The following is a 21,985-nucleotide window of genomic DNA, read 5'->3' as shown; positions in this document are numbered from 1 at the left end:
GTTTTCATTTTTGAAGGTTGGAGAGGATTGATTTCTGTTTGAACAAAATTGTAGGGAAGTATTGGATTGTAAAAATCCATTAAATGTCTAGCAAAACAGTTACTTTCTGCTTATCAAATCTATTCTCACATGAAATGGTGATAAAAGAAGGCGCCAGTCTCTGGAATTTGAATTTTGTGTTGGCAGACAGAAATAGGAAAGCTTGTCTTCTCTTTGCACTTGAATCTGCCATGTCCAGATATGTGAAGTACTAACGATTTCGAGCAGATTATTTCATATTACTTTAAAATAACATTTTCTAAGAGCCTAAATAGAAATGTATTTGCATGTCTGCAGGAATGAAAAAGGGAAAGTCAGAACCATTTCTCAACTTTTTTCCTTCAGTGAATTGAATCTCTACAACAAAATTAAGAGAATTTCACAAACAAATGGCAAGAATGACATTTTGCATTTGTCTAGGAAAGGGCAAGCCTTGCCTTCTCCTCAGCAGGTTACCCAACAGCGCAATTCAATTCTGCAAAATATAGATACAACCTGGTAATGCTGGTGGATTTATACTATCCCAGTTGAATTTTAATGAATTCTCCATTTTTACTAGAACTAAAGTAAACATGGAGAGATGATACTGGGACAGGTTGGCTCCTGGAGGTCTTTCTATAGGCTGAGTTTGCCGCTTCTCCTATTGAGGATGGTTATGCTTTGAATATGGCAATCGATGAAGTGGCATCGCCTGGCCTGGGGCTTGGTCACTGCATCATTCTCACTGCACTGGTGTGAGGTAGGGCTGTCAACTCCACCATACCTGCCACTCAAACCCAATTTATTTTATATATATAAAAAAGAGAAGCATAACTAAATAAATATATATTAAAAAAATATAAATGAATACATATATATTTATAGAAATACAAATAAATATATAAAATATATATATTTAATATATATACACACACACATATCTAAAACAAAGGAAGAAAATCACAGGAACTGGTCCTTGATGTAACATCTGATATTTATAATCTGAACTTTACGACACCTAAGAAAAAAGATCACCGCGGGACTGACTAAAGACGCTGCCCCTGAAGACGTCCGTACCCGCAATATGAAAATAAGTACTTAGGAAAGTTCCAGACAAACCCAAACCACTCGTCTTGCTTTAGCACCGTTTGGCTGCCTGTCATCCTACTAAGCCCCAGCCAGCAAGTGTATTTCCAAATATTGTGTATGGATTTATGTATATTAGATCATGTTAGAAAAGTCATTTAAGAGTAAGTACAATTTATTTTAAAAGGGCAAATAAGGTTACAAGTCATACACAGGACTGAAGAAAATTAAAAGTACATAGGACTCAGACATATATATGTCTCTATAGATATGTCTCTCATATCCATAGGCCATCACTTTAAGAATTACGAGTTAATAAAGACAGTAAAATTGTGAAGATATCATTCACTTTAGTATTTACTGTCTTGCTAAGACCATGCAAACATCATTCTAGGAGAAAGCAGAAAACTCTTAAGTTTAAAACGTACTTAAAATGCTTATGGTTACTTTTCCTACTAACGACCTAAGTTACCTACAGCTCAATGAAATAATTCGTAGGTCAAATTCACCCTTTCCATTTCTCACCTGCTCTCACCCTTAACTCCCATTTTCTCCTGTTCTCCTCAAGGCTGCGAATCACCCCAACATAACGTTGCGTATTTTTTCGTTACCTGAAACGAAGCCGTGCAGTGACCTCAGGACCAACCAGGACATCTGACATCCCTGAGTGTCCTCCAGCTACTCCTACTCTTTCGATCAGGTTTTTTCATACCTTCTCCACTTTGAGCCTCGGACCTTCCCCCTCTGCTTCTGGGGCTCCTGAAACGTAGTTTACTCATTCTTATGTTTTAAAGAATGACATTTTTACCAGTCATTTCTTTCCCACTGAACGTGAGTAGAGAGTTGCTATTCTATCGTCCATAAAGCAGCACCTGAAGCTTCAAACTTTCTAGCTTTAATAGGCAGTATCTCAACAAAGTCAATGATTTTTATGATTTTTTTTTTTAATCAGTAATTTAAAGCAGGGGAAAATAGATCTGTATTAATCGTAATACTGTAAATGCTTTTCTTATTTAAATAATCTTTATATATTGAAAAAGGCTTCGGCTAAATAGTATGTGAGAAAAATTTACTCTTAGGATATACTGCACACTGTAATTAGGGTAAGCAGCACAGTCATTAAAAACACTTCTTTTAACCGTAAGCATTCATGGGATGTTGAATTTGCCGTCTCAGAAGAAAGCAAATTAACAGCCCCACAATCTTCAGAAAACTTGTGATTTGAGCATTCCAACCACAAAAAGGAAAAAAAATACTTTGGCCTTTGCCGAGTTACAGCCAAAATGCATAAAATCTACTTTTCTTTCTTAATTTGCTGTAGATTTTTTTTTTAAATAGTTTAGAATGTGCAAAACCAGTAAAACAAAGAGGTGCTACTGTGTGCCCCTGGCAGGAAGGTGAAAGAGTAATCAAGATGCAATTAATGGAAGGATTTTCCCTATAGGTGCTTCCTAGAGGGCCAGATTCAACACCACCTGCAGACCCCAAGAAGGACGGGCGAGCGTGCAGCACGGGAACGGAGGACGAGTCCGACTCCACAGCGGTGACGTGAGAAAGCGAGTAGTTTCTTCAGCCCATAACCGGTATTTCCAGCGTGCTTTGCCGTCCTTTGGCGGGGACTACGCCAGGTTCACTAGCCTACGTTGCTTTGGTTCGAGTTTCTGAACGAGAAGGCTCCCAGGAAATCACAAGGTAATTATTGATTACAGGCCTGGGTACGGAGCGAAGTCATCTTGAAGGGAGAATGGAGGTACTACCAGTTTCTTTGAAGACTCTGCTCCCATTATGTATGAGGTGTTTCATCAATATCCCTTCTTGGATGAATAACATACATAACGCACAGGAAATTTCAGCTACTAATCTGGCTTGCAAAGCTCACCTCTGCGGTCTCCATCCTCAGGTTGTTCCTCCTGTCTTTTTGCACAGCTTTTCTCTGCCTTTGGTTTGCAAGGCGACATAGACAACGCCACTTGCAGACCTGCAGAGCCCTCCTCCCTCGCACTGGCACGGTAATTCACAGCTTCTTTGAAGAAACAGGGTGATTGAGCTGGACTGAGCTGAAAGGCACAGCTTTGCTTCAGGTCTACGCCTCCGGTACAGGGACCCAACTGAGGAACTCCAGACTCAAGAATATAAAAGTGTGGTTTTGCAGAGCTGAAGGACTTCATCCGGTGAGGACGGTGGCATGGCATGGCACGGCACGCAAAGAGCAGAGCCCCAGGGCTGCTGCTCGTCACAGGGCAAAGGAAAACTCTTGTGCGTCTCCAATTTCCTCTGCTCTTGTTGCTCTAATGAGCCATCTGGTCTGCAAACACACAACCGTTCCTCGCTGCAGCATCCAGGGCTGCAATGCTTTCTGCAACCTCAAGCACTACGGTTATAAAGCACAAATAAAGAAAAGTCAGGAAATCCATGACTGGCCAATCTAACACTGCCTCTTCCATTTCACAGACCCACAAACCAAGCAACTCATGCATAGGCTTCAAAACAATAACAGGGTCAATATTTTTTCTTCATATATAAAGAGGGCTAATGACCATGATACGTTAAGACCAATTAATCACTTTCCATTATTAACGTTCAGTGTTTTTTCTGAGGCGTAACACCTTGAAGTCATGCCACAGACAAGTGGGAAAAACCTACCTTTTCTTTGCTCAATGAAATTCCACGTTGAACACTGGCCATAACACAAATTGTTGAAAATTCCAGTTTTTCAATTACATTTCAATTACATTTCAATTGCATAGACTAAACTGGACAGCCAGTAAGCCGACAACTCCTGGAGATGTTGAGAAACCAGCTTCAAACTTCTCCTGCCTGCCTCAAGCTCTGCTACAGCATCAGCACTTCAGGTTCAAACTTTACCACAGATGAATTACGAGGAGGAATGGTTAATTTTGTATTTAGAGCGCTTTTAAATACTTTTCCCCCTTTTAATAGTGATTTAGAAAATTAAAGGCATTTTAGAAAAATCTGAAACACAAGATGAGCCACCGAAACAGTAAATGTCAGAATTCAGCTTGCCTTTGCCTTGGTAATGCCTGGGCCCTTGGCAACCAAATTACGACAGCATAACGGAACGGTTATTATTATATTTTCACTGCTAGTGCAGGGGTCGCTGGAAGGTGCTCGGTGGTCGAAGGGGGACTGGTGTCTTGCTTCCCTAAAAGCCTGGAAAAGTAAAGCATAGAGCTGAATGTTCTTCAGGTGGTCACCAACTGTGCTCCTCCGTCCGTCCATGCGGCGTTCCAGGCCGGGAGGTGGCTGGGCTGCGCATCTACCCCCAGCCCCAACACCGAGAGCAGCTACCGGTGCTCGCTGCCTCGGGCGCTGGGATAACGCAGAGCCGGGCGTTGCCGCGGTGGAAAGATGGCTTTCTGCAACCTGCAAGATACCTTTACTTTCTGAATTTGCAAATCTCTCTGCTTTTGTCATTTCAGAGTTGATTGTAACTATTTTTCTCTCCACAAGGAACTATGTCTTTATAGTTGGCACAAAAGTAGCTGCAGAAAATTGACCATGAATTGAGAATTGCGCATCCCGAAAGCACGTTACACCTTTTTGTTAAATGAGGAACCTCTTTAATGTGTTTGACATACGCAAAACCCTTCCTGTCCTCAGATGATGCTAGCAGAGAAAAAAAAAAAATTGATGTAAGCACTGATTAAGAAAGAAAATATCCAATCATCAGTCCTTATCATAAAAGCACTTGATGATGGAACTCAAGTCACCTAATATCAAAGAACCACACTATAAGTGGTCATATTTACAGGGAAGGGGAGAAAAGAAGGGCCAAAGGTTTTGATGATTCGTTAGAAGAGCTGCTGATGAACAGAGACATGTAAGGAAATCCGTGTGATGAGAAAAAGCCTTCCCGGCTTTGGATCCTCATGCTCTCGCTGGTGTTTATTCTGCATTTTTAAGTGCCTGGAGAAATGAGTAGGCACTTTCAAATGTAAATGTGAAAAAGTAAATAAATACCAAACTCCTAATTTAGCATTACTGCATTTCTGACTTACAGATAAACTGAAATGTACAATGTAATCCACCATAATGCGGTTTTTACCTTAGCTTTCTACTAAATAACTTTTAAAAATAGTTTGTTCAAATTTTTGACATGTATTTCCACATTCCTTCCAATATCAATTTTTTCTAATTTATGAAAGTATTACTAGGAGAAAGTAAGAGAATAACAGAAATGCTATCACATCATTGTGATTTGTGCCAATTAATTCTTCATCAGCATTTCCATTACGTACGTGCCTCCCCCCATAAAACATGCACACCTGCTGGCAGTCCAAGAACAAACAACTGACCTAAATTAAAAAAACCTGGACTTGCACATGTTATAACGAGAAAACCACTCCAGTCCCCCCCAGCACCGAACCTGCCATACAGAAGGTCAAACCCCATTAGGACCACTGCTGCCCAGCACGCGGCCAGCCCGGCCAGCGGGACCACCAGCCGCATCCTTCACAAAGCCACGGGTGCTGCAGAGAGACCCGGCAGCAATGCTCACGGCCACCGGCCACGTCCCGTCCCATCCCCGCAGGCACCTCTCGGCTGGGTTTTGCACTTGGAGGGTGCTGAAGAGCTTTCCTTCCACCCCCCAAAAAATTAGAGGGTGATGATTGCTTTCCCTCGAGGAGCTTCCTATTAACAAATATACTAATTTCTCCTCTTTTAAATGATCTTCAGTCTCTTCCCGTTGCCTGCACAGGAAGGCTGCTGCCTAGGGAAGGACCAAAGTCCCCAACCAACTCTGACCATAAGTCAAGGCAAGACTGCTCAGGCTAAACCCCAAAACAACAGCTGAAACAACATCAGCAGCGCTTAGACAAAAGAATTTCATTAACTAAAAAGAATTCAGTAGCCAATTTAGGAAAATTAATAAAAGTAAAAGCATTACTTTAAATTTTTTATAATCTTCTGGTAGATAATCTGGGAAGCAGAATTCCCCTGATGTTATTCAGAGATGGAAGGAACAGCAGCAGTAACTATTTCCCATCCATCCTTGCCCATTCACGTTCATCCCAACCCTAACGTTTTCACAATACAGGTCTTAATTTCACCCCCGTTCAAAAAAGGGAGTCCTCAAATGATAATTTAATCACCTAGAAGGCCATACTTCATGAACATTTTGGCAATTTTGACATCATAATGTCATTAGTGCTTATTCTTGCACATGTTAATTGGATGGTTTCGCTAAAACTTCTAAATGAAATTTTTTAGTAGTTGATAAAAATGATGTTTGTATAAAAATTAGAGGGAGACAGTACAATACACAACTTAGTTTAAAAAATACTCAGTACCCACCCCGTTAATTTGACTATGGAAGATGTTGCACTGAGAATTTTCATAACACGGAAGAATAAGTACAGAAGTTCATCATTAAAACAAAGGTACTGTGCAAAGCCCACAAAATTTAAGACTCCCACCTTCCGAAAGCAACAGCCTGATCAGCTGCAGAGGGCTCTGCACAACAACTGCATTTTGATTTTGTTGTTCTACTTGCAGCTGCCATTAGCTAATTAAGAATAAGGAAGTGTAACAGCAAGAAGAAACCTACCATTTATAGGAATTTGAATAAAACCAGCAATTAGCAGTAAAGACAGCTAATAGAGACCTTTCACCCACAAAAAGTAGTAGTACATATATTTTAGAGTTTATACAAAAACCAGTGCTATCTTACCTCATGTAAGGTAGAGAATACTAGCCCCTTTTTTGTGCTATATTATTATGAAATATCATACAATTAAAAAATAGATCTATTAAACTGAAGATTTTATTCGCTGGGAAATGACGACATTCATGGACAGAACAGAAGGCACTGCAAAAAGCAGACTTCTGAGATTTTTTTTTTTTTTTTTTAATAATGAGATCTATTTCATTTCAAGTGATTGACTTCTGTTACGAAGTCTTCAGGAACACAGCCAGTAAGTAGAGAATGGCAAGGAGAAACTGTTTTTATCTAAATACATGAGCACCATAATTACTTTGTAACAATACTTGTTCTTTGTTTAAGAAAATAAAAATATTATCTACAATAACTTTGAGGAATGAAACCACAGCTACCTTACGCAACCTATCACCGAGTGCTCCTGTGGCGCAGGTCTATCCACACGGACACGTCTAAGCCTCAACCCCCCGACTGCTGGCAAAAAGCTAGCGTAAGTGAACCACCTTACTGGAAAGCTTACTGCCCTTCAGGTATGTTCCTACCCCAACCTTGCAATTCTCGGGAGCGGCACTGCATCATTTTTATTGCCATTGACCAAGGGAGACATAGGGAGACATTGACAATGACATTGACATAGGGAGACAGGAGCCAGGACCACCCCGGCCGCAGGGAGCAGGGAGGGGACGGGCGCCCGCGGCACCGCGGCACAGACCTCGCCGGAGCAGCGGGTGGTGGAAGGCCGGCACGGGCAGGCTCGCCATCCTCGCCGGCTCGCAGAAGTAGGCGTGCAGCCAGGCCGTGCACTGCTTCAGCGGCTCCGTCATCTCCTCCGCGCCTTCGCACACCTCGCAAGCGGCCGAGGGCTCTGCCCTGCTGCGAGAGAGAATTGTAGAATTAGAGTAATAAAAATTATAAAAATGAATATTCACACTCCCTACATTAGCAGAAAAATATATCATCTCAAAAGCATTCAACCTGGAGCCTCCATCTTTTTTCTGCTCTGACAAAGGTGAGAAGATTCGTAACAGCAACAACAAAAATGCATCCTCGTCACCTCTAGAAATGCAACGACGACACGAGGTTGCTTACACCTGTAAAAAAGATCATAAAAGATTGGTGAGAGGAAAATGCCGAGCATAAGTGGGAAATGTCAGGGAGCACGAAAACCACCCAAGCCCACGGTAGACGAAGCATCCTTGTGCCTCCAGGGTGGATGGAGGTGAGGCTCCTCCTCCATGTCCCCCAAGGGTGCAGTCCTGTCCCCCAGGGACCTTCCCCGGGGAAAGGAGGAAAGGAAACGGCTTTCTGCCGAACCCGCGCCTCCTCTGCCCCGTTTCCTTCCAGCGACGGTGGCAGGTTTCTGCTTTCTTCCACTTATTGAATTGGAAGGAAGCAATTGAGAATTCATTTGATTTTCAATGGCAGCTCGTGCTTGCAGGATACTGAAGAGCAAAGCAAGCAAACAGAAAGCACCTGCAAACAAAAATGTACTTCTTCCCTCACCACTTTTTTCTTCTTTTCCTCTGGAAGAGCAACGTGTGTCTGAGAGCAATGAAAATGTGAACACTGGATTTGCAAATAGCCAGCTGTGTTTCCCAACCCGCATGCTTTCAGTTAGGCAAAGCAGCGCTGGTGAAGGGGTGGTGGTGCCCTCCTGGTGCTTTACGAGATCACGGTGTGGTGGGTGTCTCTCAAAACTGCAGAGACCGGCTTCAGGGTACCGATAAACTAACAGAGCCCATTAGCAACGCACCCAAGAGAAACGATGGGAAGATCGATAAGGAGACAACATCAAGGGTGACTGCCAAAACAGCAAGCCCCACCAGCGATCTTCTCACATCCAGAATCTTAAGCATCTTACGCAATATCTCATATCCAGCTATCTCATCACATATCTGATGAGCCATCCTAAGGTTTTCTGATTATTGCAGCTTTTTTCCCCCCAGCTGGAAATACAGCCAGACCCCAGAACAAGAAGTTCCTCAATAGTGTGCTGCTAAAAGTCAACAGCATAGTCTTCTGGTGAGGGGTTGGATGTGTCACAAAGCAGGAGAAAGGAGAGAAAATCGTAGAAATATCAAAATACACGAGAACCTGAGGCAACGGAAAAAAGAGAAAACCAGAGCAATTCTGCCACCCAGGTATGGGGAAAGAGCAAACCAACCCAAATTCCCCAGTATGCTCGAGCGTGCTGCAAGTGAGCGAAAATATTTTGTTAGTTCCCTCCTAGCAGAAAGCCGAAGAAAATGAAACGTGTGATGTACCCATAATGGCATAAAAGACACGAGGTCTGCTTTTGCCACAAGGCACCTTTGCAAAACGACCGAACGCCTTCACACGCTTGATCCACAGCAGCTCGTGGAGCCGAACACGACGGGACGCCGGCGTAATCAGACACCAGCCTCTGGACAGGATAAATGATGTGCAGGCGGGAGCTGGCTCAGGGTTACTCTCAGAAGCGAAGCCCTCACTCGCCTGGTACATGATCAAACGGCCCTGCCATCTCCCCCGGCCCCAATTCATTTTCTGATTAATCGTTAACCACTGAAGGCCACATAATTACTGTTAGAAAGTGGCAGAGAAGAAGAGGGACACAGAGGTGGACAATTAAAATACTCCAGTCGCACAAGAACACGAGCCATCAGGCTTGGAGCAGAGGCAAAACAAAAATGAAGAATCAGCTTTGGATCCACTTTGCTAGAAATTAAGTGCAATTTTATTTCTCTCTTTCCATTTATTTACCAAATTAATGCTTTCGAATTTTTTTTTTTTGGCGTGTGGGAAGTAGTATCGATTTGCTTCAAAAAACTGATGTTTACTTTAAGTTATTTTGCTATTTAATAATCTCTTTGCTAAAAAAAGGTACGAGAATCTGTGCATAAACCTTTTTGCATGAACATCTACGACATGGACCTCAAACCAAGCTCTCGACACCACGGATAATCCATTATTCTGCACATGTACAACACTCAGAAGAATATGGCTCGGTTTTACTGTGGATTGTTAGAGCTACGACAATATAATAACTACAGAATGTAATAATGCCTTTGAAATCTCAAAGAGAAGTTGGTAGACTTTTCTGCTCCATTTATCCAGAAGAGCATAGAAAGCACTCAAAACTACAGTAACCTTATGTTTTTCACATCATCTTGTTTCACATTCTTGGGAGTCTGGAAATGATTTGGACTGTAATATCATCATAAAACCGAAAGACTTCGTCTCCTCGCTGCTCTGCAAGCAAGCAGCCCCCAGCAGCTGGGCTCCCGGCGCTGCTCCGACCGCCCCAGCCTGGCGCTGGCAGATAGGCACCGTGATTTCCTCCTGCTCCAGAAAGGCACCAAACTACCACCGTTCTCCCCCAAACCAGGTGGGAAGCAGCACGCCAGCGTCGGCGAGGTGCGGTGCGAGCGAGGCTGGCGCATGGGCTGCTGAGGGCTGCGCTGAAGCCTCAAGGTAACTGTCAGGCCATTAGCTCCGTATTTAATATAAGGAACAAAGTACAGGTCCATCAATCTCTTCAAGAAGACGTTAATTACAGCAGCGGCTTTGCCTATCTGTGCAGCTGGGAGGGCTGCAGGAACCTGCTGCGTGCCGTAGCAAGGCTTAGCCATCCCAACGCACGGAGAGGGTCCCCCTGCCATCACATACACATTCCTCGCTTCCACCAGGTCTTCCCTGGCAGGACTGTTCGGATATAAGTCTTAATTTTTAAATTTTTTTAATTACCGCTTTTAAGAACAGTGCCTTGCCACTGCTGAACATCTCTAGACGTTTTTGGTGAGACCATTCTCCCACCACTTCAACACCAGCCACTTTCACAACACTTCCACCTCCATGGCCACCTCCATCTTGTTCAAGAAATCAAAAGCTTTGCAAGACGAAAATGCCTTGCTTTCTAAGAATGCACTGACTTCTTTTCCTGTAGGATACAGGATTTGCCAATATACATGCTAAGAGCTTCAAATTGGCAAAAAGTTTAAAAAAAAAAAAAATCTTCATATTAATTTTGCTTGGCTAAAAATGCTAACAACTATTCCTGGGAATTTGACAGCATTAATAAAGAAAAAGAACAAACATAACTTATGCACGGGTGTCTTTTACTGGCCCTCCTCCCCTCCCTTCCCTCCTCCCCTTTCTCTTTCCGAAGTTGCATAGCAGCACTCCTACAAACTACCTCGTCATTAAAAATTAAACTTAAAACACCAGCTGCCTTTTAAAGGATTTTCTCAGGCCTCAAAGCCATGCTTTGGTCCAACTAAACCATACGTACATTTCAAAAAGCAAGGCAAAAGTGGTCTCAAAACATTCGTAAGAAGAAAGGGAGAGCAGATGAGTCACATCGTGGGAAATTTCCCCCCTCGTGTGAAATTCCTCTGCTCAATGGTAGGCTTCTCGGAAGGTTTCTGAACACCCTACTCCATGTGTTGATCTTTGAGCATCTCTAACGTCTGGATGGACAGGAAAAAAGCTAGTTGTATACCGTTAGAGAAAAATATCCATCTAAGAGTCATATTAACTACTTGTGCCTGATCTTTAGCAATGAACAACAAGAAAAAGGGGACCCTCTTTTTTTTTAATGTCCTGCCCTTGGTGATCTCCAGAGGAAGGGACTTGCTCCAGGCTGTGGAGCCACCAGCAGCGCAGAGCCAGCAGCACACAGGGTGACGGCCAAGTGGCCATTTGTTCTGTGCTTTACCTCTGGAAAGCTTATGTCTTAAACCTGGGATTCAACAAGATGTAATTTTTACTTTTATACAGGAAAATAAAATAAGCATATTAACCTAAAAACGCAAGAAACTAAACAGAAGGTGTAAGAAATGTGACTGCTTTACTTTTGCCCTGGAGAATTTCATTATCTTTCCTTAAAAAGTACCAACACCTTTTTTTGCAATGTGGCTAGAATAACGATAAGCATTTATTTAAAATGCAGTAGTCTTATTTGAATCCCTTACACTTTCATGGGAGACTGTCATTGCACTTGTTTTCATTAGTGAATTGTGTTGGGTGTTGCCTGGCATCTCAAAAAATTCAGAGAGGAGGTTTTTGTATTTCCACGTGGTCAACAAGGAATCATTACTGTAGGGTTTTTAGGTTGCTTTCTTTTGTTTTTAACGAAAACTTTTTTGTTTGCATTAACGTGCCAGCCTCTAACATGTGTGCAGTAAGTTAGTTGTCTGTCTTAACTTTGTGGTGACGTTAAATGGATATTCAGCTGCAAGTGACTGACTCATCTGCATGGCTTTACAATGTGATGCTTAATTAAAACGACATACTCCTCAAACAGAAAAAAACATGCTTGTTTTAAGCTGTAAAAGCAGACATCTAAAAATACATGTCTTTCTTTTCTTTAAGTTGGATGTCTCTCAAAAGGAGACTTTTTTCCAGGCCAGGGAACGACTGCTGCTGCAGATCTCCAGCCTGTGCGTTCAGCTCTCGGTGGTGGTGAAGTCCAAGAGAGACGTAGGGTCAGTCGCAGCACAGGAATCCACCACAGCCCAGGTGCAGCCCTACTGCTCCAGCTCACACAGAGACAGCTGTTCCACACCATTCTTACTGCAACCCTACATATTTATTTCCATTACAGCTCTTTTTTAAGACTGAACAAACTAAGGAAGCCACCGGGCTCTTGCTTCCACGCAGCTGAAAGGTGTCTTCCTGAGGTTCCACCCCAGCCGCGTCTCTTCTGTGATTTCTTATGTTTGCATGGGATGAAATGAAGGAAAAGATGGTTTTAGCAGAGGGGGAGGAAAGCAGAACACCACCTGTTTCAGTTTAACAGGCTCCTTCCAAACCACTTGCCAAGAACTGGAAGTTTCTAACGTGCTTCCAAAATAAACATGTAAGCAGCAGATTGGCTTCAGTATCATCCTAAATAGCTTAACCATTAGGAAAACCAGAGAAATGCTGTGAGAAGCCTCAGTGGGTAGCCGTGTTCTCAATTGGTATGATTTTAATTATTTATTTTATTTCTGAGCTACTTTTTGCCTCAGTCAGTCCTTAATAAACCTTAATGAAAACACTACAAGATGGACCTTGAGTTGTGTGATTTAAAATAAAGAGAATATATCACAACGGCTCTGCTGGCAACTTCTTTAGGGTAAAGCTAAGAGCTGGCAGCTTCCTTAGGGTAAATATTATAAGAATGTTGTATCAGCTCCCACAACATTTATTTGTATATTTATAAAATATTTGTAAATATTAAATATAATCGATTGGTTGAACATAACATCCAGTGCTCGATTCCACTGTCTGTAGCCACACACACCTGAATGTTTTATCCCCGGATAACTGCCTCACCCTCAGCGGTTTGCCTAAGAGGAGGTTTATAGACTGCTACAGGTGCTGAGCTAATGAAGAGTCCCCTTTATTTCAAATTGGTTAAGATACAAACCAAAAAAGCTCCCCAACTAGCACACAAAAAAAATTGCAACTCCTCCTAGACTGCAGTCAGCTAAGGGCCACTGGTACACGTGGGTAGACTCAGATAATTCATTATTACATCGCTATAATAACTACAGCAGTTCCACTCAGATAACAGCAGGGATAAAGACCTAAAATAAAAAAATAAATAGAAAAAAAAGATACGGAACATACGTTTTTACATACAACTTCCCAATCTCTTCTCAGGGAAATTAGGGTCTTTGCCAGGCCGTTACCAACTGAACCGTGTGTTGACACCATGGTACACATGGCACTGAAGATCACTGGGTTTGCAATAGCCTATTACCTTCAGGTGCGTACAAAATAAACATATTTGGACACTCAACCACATCCCATTCTATGGTTTTTAAGGGCTTCCATAATTTTTTCCACTGTGTTCCCTCAGCAAAAACCATAAGCGCTTTTGATCATTAAAAACCAATTGTATATTAAAATATAAATAAATTGGTCCTAATTAAGAGGCTTTTGGATCCTGTTATGACCAGAATGCTGTAAAAGCAATCATCAGCTGTACTCTTCACGATGCAGATGGCACAAAATCTCACCAAACCCTTCTCTTAGCCTGCCTTCATCAGAATCAACATCAAAATTCCATGTCATCGAGTCTAACACAGACAGACGAAGAAAGAAGAGTGCAGAGGAGGAAAACCAAGCAGGAAACCCAACGCCTGCAGAAGGTGTGATGGGCAGAGATGTGGGCAGGCAAGAAAGCGCAGAAGGCAACGACCCGTCTCCGAAACAGAGCCCCGACATCCCCGGGCTGCTCCGGAGGCTCCCCAGTGCCTACGGCTTCATGATTTACAACCAGGAAAAAGAGACAGAACTACCTGGCAGACACAGACACCAAATTTTAATTAAACCTATAACAGAAAACATTGCAGTTTGTCCCTGGAAATCTGCAAGCACATTTATAGGGTAGCACAACGCCCAGTGTCTCCAGTTTGAAAAGTACCTCCAGGCTGCGGTAAGTAGGAAGAATTACTGCCAGCGGGACACATCCGTGTTTTTTTCTCCTCCGTATTTTGAGCTTCTTTGGCCTTAAAGAGGTCCAAAAATTATCAAAATCGCCCTACGTCCAGTAAGGATGAAAAAGGCCCTGATAGGAATGCATTAACGGAGGAAAGGGGGACAGAAGTAAAACAGCAAGAAAAAAACACTGCAAGTATCTTGTATTAAAAGGTCCTTTTTTTCCCCTCAAAATTCCCCTGAAACAATACAAAACAACAACAAAAAAAAAGGGGGTGGCAGGGGGAGATTACAGAAACCTTCCCAAAACAGGGAGCCCATCAGCGGGACCTGGACTCCTGGACCCCAGGTTGCACCACGTCAGGGAGACCCACCCTCAGCGGCCGTCCCACGGGTAATTGAAGCCCAACCTAAGCAAGTGTTTGGTGACTGTCCGTAAAGAGCTCCATGTGGCTGTCACGCTGATCCTCTTGTTACGGGAGAAAGACCAGAGGCCCGTGGCTGCAGCAGACTCCAGCTATAACGAATGGGCTCTGACATGACCCGGCAGCCCTGCTCGGCGGCCGGAGCGCGTGATGCGATCTGACAGCAATTTAGACATGGCTTTCGTGGAGACTGCAGACCTACTTAACGTCAAACAAGAGGGGGAATGTGGATGGACTCCTCAATGGCTTTCACCCTCATGCCAGGGTTAAAAAATAAAAATAAAAGCGGTTTTGACATCTGGCTTATGGAAAAGGATCTTACAGGAGGAATCTGCCTATGGGAGAACATTTTTGGGAATATTGCCCAATTACAGGAGGATTCTGCCAGCAACTTCGGAGAGAGTTTAGGATGTAGCCATAATCCCTCTGTGAGTCCCCTGAGGAACAAAACAGTCCTCGGAGCATCAGACAGGAGCAGAGAGTCTCCAAGTGATTTGAGACCGTGAGAAGAAAGGGTCCTTGGGTCATTTTCCCCACGAGATGCCATGCTGCAGCCCAAGGACTGGACAAGCCCATGCACGTGAGCACGTGCCCTTCCTCCTGGTGCCTGCTACTCGGGATATTGACTCTCGGACACGCTCCTGCACCGACCAAAGCTACCATCGGTTTGGGATGTCTCCTGGCAGTGAGCATCCATCACTAAACTATTCCCTAGGCATTGCCAGCTGGGGCACATCAGGTGGATCAAGCATCTCCATGGCTTAGGGTCATTAGTATAGTTAACTGTGAAGAGTTCCTAAATCAGAGTAAATTTTTACATTTGCAGGAGAATTCACTGCTGATTCCTAGGATCTGAATGGTAACTTTTGCCATGAAATAGGTATGAGGAGCAAATATAATTTCAAAGGTTAGGTACTGGGTTTTTTTAAATGGCATTTTCTTATTTTATCAGCAAATGATTGAAGACAACTCTCCACACAACGCTCACACACGTGAAGTCAACAGACCTCAGGCCTGTATAAAAAGTTGCACTGTCTGAAAAGCGAAGGCTGACTGTCCTTTTCCTATACCTATAGATGTCTGGGCTTGTCTTACCAAATCATGTTTTTTCTTGGAGAAATAGCTGGCGTGTTACTTTTCAAATGGAAGAATCAGTAATGATTAAACACAAAAATTAACATTAAAACGAGAGTCAGTCATGCAGCATTATTCTTTACATAATAAATGTAGAGTTAGCTGGCATTTTTACTGAAGCCTTCATTGTGAAATTAAATAAAAATGTATTTTATCAACACCTAAATGTCATTTAAATAGTCTTTCTTTGATAGATGAAGGCTAAAGCCACCCCAAAACTGCAGATGAATTATCTGGTCTCTAATGATTCCAAAACGATTACAGGATGCAGAGCAATCTCGTTAAATTTTATTCAAAAGCTTACTACACTTGTGTTTTCTCTTATTTTTCTATCAATGAAACCCATGAGGTTTAAGAAAAATTCATTATGTATGAGACCCAACTTACAGTGCTTGACTGTTGATTAATAGGAAAGTTTGCTGTATGTACATTTGCAACATTAGATGCATACAATATGCTAACTTATTCTTTCACCGAAGCTAATTATTTACAAAAATGACTACTTGAGACTACAATTTATTAAATGCATGCATCCAGTCTCAATTTGGCCCCAAAAGACAGTCGGGAATGAAGATCTTTTACTTGATGTGACAACTTCTAGAAACAGTGTTATTAATATTGTAAACGTGGCAAATAAAGAGTTCAAATAGCCGTATGGCTGTGTTGCATTTTTTCTCCACAACTGAATCAATGAACAAAGCAGCTTTTTAGGTTTAAAATTCATGGAGAAGCACATCCTTACATAGTTTAATTTAGCTTCTTATAAATGAAGTGTCTGTATGATAGTAGTAAGAGATTAAAAAAAGGAGGAGAGCTGCAATAAACAGAACGAACACCCCAATTCGTGTTGAACGACCCCACCGCAATTCCTTTTAAGACCTATTAAGAAGAAATCAATGCATTTATGGAAGAGTACAAGAACTCAGAACTAAGACTTATTCCTTGTCATACAACCTTTGCAATGTTTTCATTCTGCTTTTATCTGTTATTGAGGATTTAAATTCTTACGGATCTGACTGGTCAGAAATTCTGCATTAAAACGGTACCTCTCTTTTACTCTGAAAAAGAAGCATCGGCACAAAAATTTGGGTATCAAATACAAATTCCAAATAAATAGATGCACCTCTTGAGTAAAATACATAGGTATCCAAATGGCCCAGTCTTTTTTCCGACTCTTGCAATTAATGATGTTAAATTCGGGTACCAAACCGAGGTTGCCTAAGAAAGCAGTACAGGCAGCCCATCGCCGCTGCCAGCCGTGATGCCTGCAAAGCCGCTGCCTGCTTATTCTGTGCTACTAGTGCGTACCAGCAAACACTTTAAAGAAGGGAGTAAGACTCCTGTCTTCACATGCCAAGATAAGGAAAATCAATGTCAATGCCCAAAAGACTCAAGTGATATCACTGAAGGTCATTAAATGCTGCTCACTGCCCTGTACCATTAAAGTTTTGATTGGAATCCTATATAGAGAGGCACAGATTTCAAACAAGATCTTGCCCTGGGATACGGTACTGTGAGACCACGGAGGAAACACAGCAATCAGCGAGCGGCGGACTTTCCTAGGAACACATGAAACACGTTCAAGGAAAACAGCGCTACGTGTGTGTGGCCTTGGCTTATTTTTCTTGAACGTATTTATTGTTTTCTCAGAGAAGTGTACCTCATTATGGACAAAGATCTCTGTTAAAACAACGGTAAGGTGCAAGGACAACCACTAAGAAGTTACGGTTCTTCATCCACCTCAATCTTCTGCTGTGCGTCCCAATGCCCCAAGCCCTGCTTCATTGTCCGCTCCACGCCAACCTCCTTCCCTCTCCTTACCTTGCCCAGTTTCAATGTTCTGCCCTCTTTCTACCCCGGCCCCCACCCATCCTCCTGCCCATCCTCCCTCACTCACCTTGCTTGGACCGTCTCAGCACTACTCGTTGTCTGACCTCACTGCTCCACAGCGGATTTCATGGTCCACCTCCGTGCTGGTCACCAATTCAAGTACTGCTTTCTTCCCGTCTCCCAACCACATATTTTCCAGACTAATTCTTGTTCTCTCCAGACTTCATCCTGCACTTTTCTACCTCATTTGTGCTAGCAGAAGTCATTCAAGGCAGGTCAAGAAAACTGTAGTTAGTCCTGGTGCTCGCCAGCACCGTGAGGTTGTATCGCCTTTGTGCTCAGCCCCAGAAACAGCCCAGAGACCTCCTTCCCCAGCGAGACCCGTCCCCCCTCTCTGAATGAAACTTTTCAAAGGCCTACAGCTGGACCATATTTGGAGAACAAAAATACTCCTAGTATCAGAGTGGCCTCTTCATAAATATTTCTGTTTCAAATCAGTGGGTTTGGCAGCAGAACGACTTTCTAAAAAAGAAAAAAAACAATTTCTGTGTATCTTCTCGTTGGAAAGGACCACCCTGTTCTAGATTGAGAATGGGGGAAATCAAGCACACGCCCAAAAGACCCTCAACCAGCAAGAATTAAGCAGATGCTTCAAAGGAAATGCTTTAAAGCAAAAAGCAAAAATTCAGCCAAGTTACAAGCAGCAGCACACTCTCACCCAGATGTTAGGCAACATTAAGCATAGGTGATACCATCAGTTCTATCTATAATTAGGTTAAAAGAAAGTCAGTTAATTTTAGCACTTACAAGAAATTGTTACAAAACATTTTTCCTTATATAAAAGAATTCTCCCATCAGACCTCCGAGGTCGGTTTTATCACAGGCAATTAACTGTGTTAGGGCTGGCTGCAGGGGACCCTTAAACCGCACACCAGACTCCCCTCGCTTCTCCACTCAGCTCCTCTGTTTTAGGGTATTCACCACAGCTCTCCCCACTATTTCCCAGCTCTGTGCAGCTGCCACGTAGCATCACCTCGTACATAAACCCCACCACCTCTATTCAGAAGCTTGCCTCATAGTAATAACCCAGTTGCTAACTGGTATCTGAAGTAAAATTTACATTTTTTCTACATATCTAAGATAGATATAATCCCAATTATGCATGGATTTAAAAAAAAAAAAACCTAAGGCAGTTAAAATACACATTACAACCCTTATACTGCAAGACCCAGGTCTCTGATCTCCACTGGTGCGCGGGGAAACTGAAGGAGGAGAACTTAAGGCTGAATTATTGGAACTGGGCTCTGACTTTGGATGTCCACCTTGGCGTGCGTTAGTGCATGAATTCCAGATGAAAGTGAGCACCAAGAATTATAATCAACAGCACCTGCAGATACTCCAGCCTATTAAAATGAATTAAGATGCAGATAAATCAGGAACCTCTTAAGAATTCAACTCATCAGGACATTTTTCAAACCAACTTCCCAGACCGGGTGTAATGCAGTCTCTGTCCTCTGAGCATCTCCTGTTAGGACCAACCGTAGGCTCATCTGACACCTGACATGCAGGACCTCCCATCAGGGCAGAGATGTGGACACTCCTGCCTTGGAGCTGCTTCCAAGAGTTATGAAAATATTTTCATCGTGTGAATGAGGCCCTTCTGATGCACTTCACACCGAAGCAGCGGTACGGGAGAAAGGATGGCAGCAAAGGCACCAGACAAAGCCCCTGTGGCCAGTTTGACCCTCCCCATGTTACTGTGAAGCTTCTAACATCAGTGCAAAGAAATGGTACTCATTTATTTTTTTTAAACCAGGTATGAACACTCAGAAACCAGAGGAACACTGGCAGAAGATGAAACCATCATGAAACTTGTCAAGATCTGGGTTCCTAGCAGGCATTCATCATGCAAAGTTTCATGTCAACATAGGCTGAGAACAGCACGCTCAGAAAAGACTGCTAATACATGCCAATTAAAACAGCAGAGTTAATAAATATACTCTCTCTCTCTCCCCAAAGCTTTTCTACAGGGCTTTGAGGTTGTCTCCCACATGCATTGGCAGGATCTTTCCTAAAATAGCATTACCCAATGAAGAATTGGCTTTACTTCTTGCCAATTAGGCCTCAAAACCAGAAATACAACCCTACAACAGCAGGAAGAACAAAAAATACGGAGTATTTTCTTTCATTTTAATCGTTTGTCAGCACTTTTTGTTTACAGTTTGCAACACACCACAGTGCCACGATCACCTCTTTGTGTAATTGCAAACATGCATGCAAACATGCAAAATTTGCATGCAAACACGCACCTCCATCGCACGCGTATGTCGGTCACTTCCGCACGTGCACGCAGAGGAGAGACACGCAGCCGTATCCGGGGTGGCTCCGCAGGCGCAGAGCTTCCCACCACGGGAAGCCCTCTGAAGGCAGTGGGAGCCCCCCGCCCCCCCGCCCGGGAGCACCTCCCGAGCAGCCCACCGCCCGCTCTGCCGCAGCCACTCGCTGCATTGTCCGAATTGGGGAGGAAAGCTCTTCTGTCGGGTAACCAAGCAGAACCCAATCGCAGGATTGGAAGAACAGTAGGGCACATCAATAGAACCAACAAAAACACCGTTTCAAAAAACTGCTGATATAATTAACTGAAATAAGCGTCTATAAACTGCTACCTCAAAAGAAGCTTGTTAAAGACTGAATATAAGAACTGTAATTTAAACAGATTCTCCCCTTCATGGATCACCTTGGCCTCAGCATGCCTCTCGCTTCTCCCACTCTCCTGCAAACCCCTGGATGCCAGCTGCTGGGATCCAGGAGCTTTGGGACTTCTCCGTGCAGAGGTGCTGCCCCGGGGTGCAGACCTGATGTGACCTTACAACCACATCCGAGCCCCCGTGGAGGGCAAAGTGGGATCTAGTGAAAGCTGTGAACTACAGCCCTGCACTGGCACATTCCTCTTCTGAAACTCCACCGACGTCCTGCGGCAGGAGAGATGGAGATGCTCACCGACCATCCTGCTGCCTAAGAAGAGACAGACAAAGCTGCTCTACGTAACTCCGTTTCGAATTGTGCAGAAATATTTTTCAAGTGTGCTTTCTCTCCTCTCGCTTTTGAAGTGGTGAGCGGCGCCTGGAGACTGCTGTCCTCCGAGCTTTAGGTGCATCTGCATTACAACCCCATTAGCTTGTGTACTACACTCATTAATAAATAAGCTTCCCACTTAAGTGCCTTTCTTGTAAATTGGTTTGTTCTGTTCCATATAAATAATATAAATTTCTCTTATCAAGTATGGTGGATTTTTTTTCTTTACCTATGACACTATAGTAATTTAACCTAAGAAGCAGTTCACGTAACATGCTTCCTCAACATCCCTTGTCATCAGCCTGTATTTACTACGGCTGCTGCAATATGTTAAATAGTTAGCATAGCATAAAATAATGTCTTTAATAACTGGCATAAGTATATTGACCATATGTCAAAAGTAAAAGAAAAAAAACCTACTAAATGGATAGTTATTGTAATTGTATTTTAAAACACTGAGGTAATATTTAATTTTGAATCCAAGCTCTTAAACTGTGCTTTCTGGCAAGGACAGAATAATAAAGCCCTTAACAGTAGAAAAAGAAAGCCGTACGTTATTATCGCAAATCTCTTTTCCAGATTACTAATACTGCAATCAACAAACTGAATAAAAACTTTAATTGTTTTAATCAGAAATACTGTCGCTGGCTTTGAAAACTCCAGCTTGAAGTTAAAGGATGACCCAATTCAGCAATTTGCTCCATCCTCCCCGAGCTCCCCGGGCCGGGGCCGCGCAGCTCAGCCCAGGCCCCTCTGTGCTGCGGGTGCGGGGAGGCTGCGCATCCCCCCCACGCTACTCCTCTGCTTCTTGCCAGCTCTCGCAGGGCAGCAGTGCCTGCTTCTGGAGACAACCAGGAGAAAAACACTTTGAATTGCCATTGGACTGTTTTTAAAATCAGTTTGGCCAACACCTATACCAATACAACGGACAGTATATACACAAAACAAAGAACGAAATCCTTGAAAAGACAGACCTAACCCACTGAATGCTAAAAACCAGTTTATTTAAATAAGTATATGGGAAGAAGGAATTTCTCTTAACCAGATTTAAAGATGGCTTACCCCAACACATGATTTACGCACTCTGAACTCGAATTTTAGTGTCTGTGCTGCTGCCCCAGTCTTCAGCCCACGCCAGCCTTGTCGAGTGCAACCTGAACTTCCTTTCAGAGGGAACTAACTTTTTAAATCAGTAAAAATAATGATGCCACGCACACCAAGCTGAGAACATCCCTAAATTTCAGGTATGCCAAGCACGGATGTTCATTACCGTGTACCAGGCACTGACCACGCGTGTGTTTGCCATCAGGTAGCATTGACCATCTCAGCC

The 21,985-nt window shown here is 43.0% G+C and overlaps 1 protein-coding gene across 3 annotated transcripts in view; it reads right to left on the bottom strand.

Annotated features, from left to right (window-relative positions):
• MGMT (O-6-methylguanine-DNA methyltransferase) overlaps positions 1-21,985 on the bottom strand; it is a 169,258-nt gene that overhangs the window by 27,812 nt on the left and 119,461 nt on the right. For 2 of the 3 annotated variants that reach the window (XM_075155297.1, XM_075155296.1), the window contains exon 4: positions 7,497-7,657. In XM_075155297.1, coding sequence (XP_075011398.1) covers positions 7,497-7,657 — 161 coding nt within the window. The remainder of the gene's footprint in view (positions 1-7,496; positions 7,658-21,985) is intronic. The other variant, XM_075155298.1, reaches the window with a different exon arrangement.

This window comes from Calonectris borealis, chromosome 7 (assembly GCF_964195595.1).
Source record: "Calonectris borealis chromosome 7, bCalBor7.hap1.2, whole genome shotgun sequence".
In the NCBI taxonomy this organism is placed as follows: Eukaryota; Metazoa; Chordata; class Aves; order Procellariiformes; family Procellariidae; genus Calonectris; species Calonectris borealis.
Note: the sequence above shows the minus strand (reverse complement) of the source record. Positions and strands in the feature narration are given on the sequence as shown.